The 2,500-nt window shown below is 39.2% G+C and overlaps 1 protein-coding gene across 1 annotated transcript in view; it reads right to left on the reverse strand.

Moving 5' to 3' along the window:
- Positions 1 to 937: 937 nt before the first annotated feature.
- Positions 938 to 2,500, reverse strand: part of LOC122267911 (uncharacterized) — a 27,390-nt gene continuing 25,827 nt past the window's right edge. The window contains 2 exon segments of the mRNA XM_086544188.1: positions 938 to 1,973; positions 2,387 to 2,500. The exon segment at positions 2,387 to 2,500 is cut by the window's right edge and continues 219 nt beyond it. Of these exon segments, the coding sequence (XP_086400314.1) occupies positions 1,740 to 1,973; positions 2,387 to 2,500 (348 nt within the window). The 3' untranslated portion in view covers positions 938 to 1,739.

Below are 2,500 nucleotides of genomic sequence, written 5' to 3' on the forward strand. Positions count from 1 at the left end.
CGGTGCCAGCAGGGAGCAGCTGGGCGCCGGAGGATAAGTGCACTAGAGCTGCAGATTCAGGAATTACCCACCACCCACACTCACCCTAATTCCCTCATCCTCTCACCACCCTTATCTCCCCTTCTCACTCACTCCTCCCTTCCCCCAAACTAACTTTCTTCCTCTACTGTAGCCTGCTTGATTATCCCTTTCGGTTTCAAGGTCAGTGTCAGGCGGTGTTTTTTTATTATTGTTTTATTGTCCCGCAGGAATGAGGCGTTTGGCCATTTTCTCTTTTCATGTTGAATGTTCGTGATCATGTGGCTTGTATACTGCGTGTTAGTGGTGGTAGAGACACGTTTCCCTTTATTTCACTTATGTCTATTTCTTTCTCTCCTCATACTCTGTGGCACCCTGGAGTGCCATGAACAGTACCAAGAGGAGTCACGTGATTCCAAAGTGTCACATGAACCCCATGGACAGTATCTCACCAAAAAAGTTACAAAGGTCTGGTTTAGTTTCTGTATTATAGAAGCGCAAAGAAGATAAATTCATTTTGTTTATTTCCTTTTTTCTTTTTTTCTTTTTTTCTTTTTTAAGTTACTTTCATTGTTCTGGTGAATTTTATGTTTGGTTCGTTTCGAGCAGAAGTTATTCATCGAACAGGTGGAGAGGCACTTTGGTGACAAGGTAAGGTCATGTGTGTTAAATAGGGTTGCGGTTTCAGAATCTGGTGCCGCAGTTAGGGCTTCTCGAATTTATAGTGTCACCATTGAATAAAGGTTACGAGTCCATGTTTTCAGTGTAAACCTATCTGCTGATGCGTTTATAAATGACTGGAGAGATAGAGAGGGAGGAGGGCGGGGGGGTAAGACTGCTGTACTTCATATGATACATTAAAGCTCCATAAGTATAATCATACGCAGTTATAATCATGATAAAGAGACAAACAGGAACGTACATTAAATATGAATATCACTCTTTTATTCAATCTTTTTTTCCGAAATAGTGATACAAACAACGTATTGTTTCTTGTAGAAAAAGGAGTAAACACATGTTCTCGAATAGTACGAGCAACCATATTGTTTACTTTGTAAACATCATTTGAGTGAATTAGTCACATCATATCACTTAAGGAGATATGTTCTCTTTTCTCTTCTAGCCGAGTAAAAAAATCCATAGGACTTTAATTCTACCACCACCTTTGGCAAATTACATCACGTTGATGTAATATATATAATCTTATTCTGGTTATCCTATTGAGATACACCCATTCATTAACATAAACATATTATGAACTTATCAAATGGCAACCTACTGTACACATCCAAAATTGTTGATATGTCATTGTTAAAGAAAAAAAAATGTTATACATTCTCTGTATGACTCTTCTTTACCTATGGGAAAGCATGAAATGGTAATGTCAGCTGTTTGAGTCATATGTATATAGAGAATGTATGATTACCATCAATTATGATAATTAGAACGTATTGCTACATTATCATATACCTAATATCCTCACTTTTATATTCGTTGTGCACTGAATCCTTTCTGGAAACCAAGTTCAAAAGCCATTACACTCAGACGCTTATCTCTCCCTTTTATATCTTAGATAACAGCGTCTGTAATAATGAAAAAAAAAACTCTAAGACTGGATATACCTCTTTCCAAACCCCCTTGCAACAAGCAGCTCACACTTCGCAATCAATAGTCGAAACTCGCCTTCAGGTCACTCTAAAGAGTTTGACCTCAGAGTGACACTACAAACCCAAAATGTTCTCAGTGCCGTTAAACTTCAGCACCACCATCCAGAACACAACCATGAACAAGGCGAAGAGAATGGCGTAGAAGACCCTCGCTGCATTTAAAGGCCGCCAGCAGGACGTCGAAGGAAACATCTTGCTGGGAATCTCGTTGATGGGCAGGACAGTGGTAGGCTTCGGGAAGCGCGTCGGGAGAGGAACCCGGACGTCGATGGCCACGTGGAGGATAACCTGCAGCGAAGCGACATCCTTTTATCCAAATCTATCGGAAACTTTTAATTCTTCTAATCCATTTTTCATTATTTAAAAGGGATTGCCTAACTCTACGTTTTAATTCTTTATCATATATGTATGATGGTTTACTTCTGATGAAAAGGAAGTCAATCCTGTAGATTAATTCAGATTTTAAAGAGTACTTTTGGTGCAGGAGCCTTGGTTAACAGCATGAATTGTCATGGTATTAACATCTCTTTACCATTTACTTATTTTTTTTAGCATAGAAATAGAAAGACTAACATTCAAAACATAAAGAGTAGAGACGAAAATAACATGAAACACAAATATCTTGAAAAATAATTAAAGATTAAGAAAAATAAGGAACCTCAAGGAAACCCAGAGGAACAGAGGCACAACCGGAATCGAACCTGCGTAAAGATGAACGAAATAGCGAAGAAGAACCAGACGTCGATGGCCTTGGTGTACGAGGTCGAGGGAAGGTCGGCCTCGACTTGCTGGTAGAGAGAGTAGAGAACCAGCAG

The sequence above is a fragment of the Penaeus japonicus genome, unplaced genomic scaffold (genome assembly GCF_977035675.1).
Source record: "Penaeus japonicus unplaced genomic scaffold, GWHDUDI00000001_assembly GWHDUDI00000014, whole genome shotgun sequence".
NCBI lineage: Eukaryota > Metazoa > Arthropoda > Malacostraca > Decapoda > Penaeidae > Penaeus > Penaeus japonicus.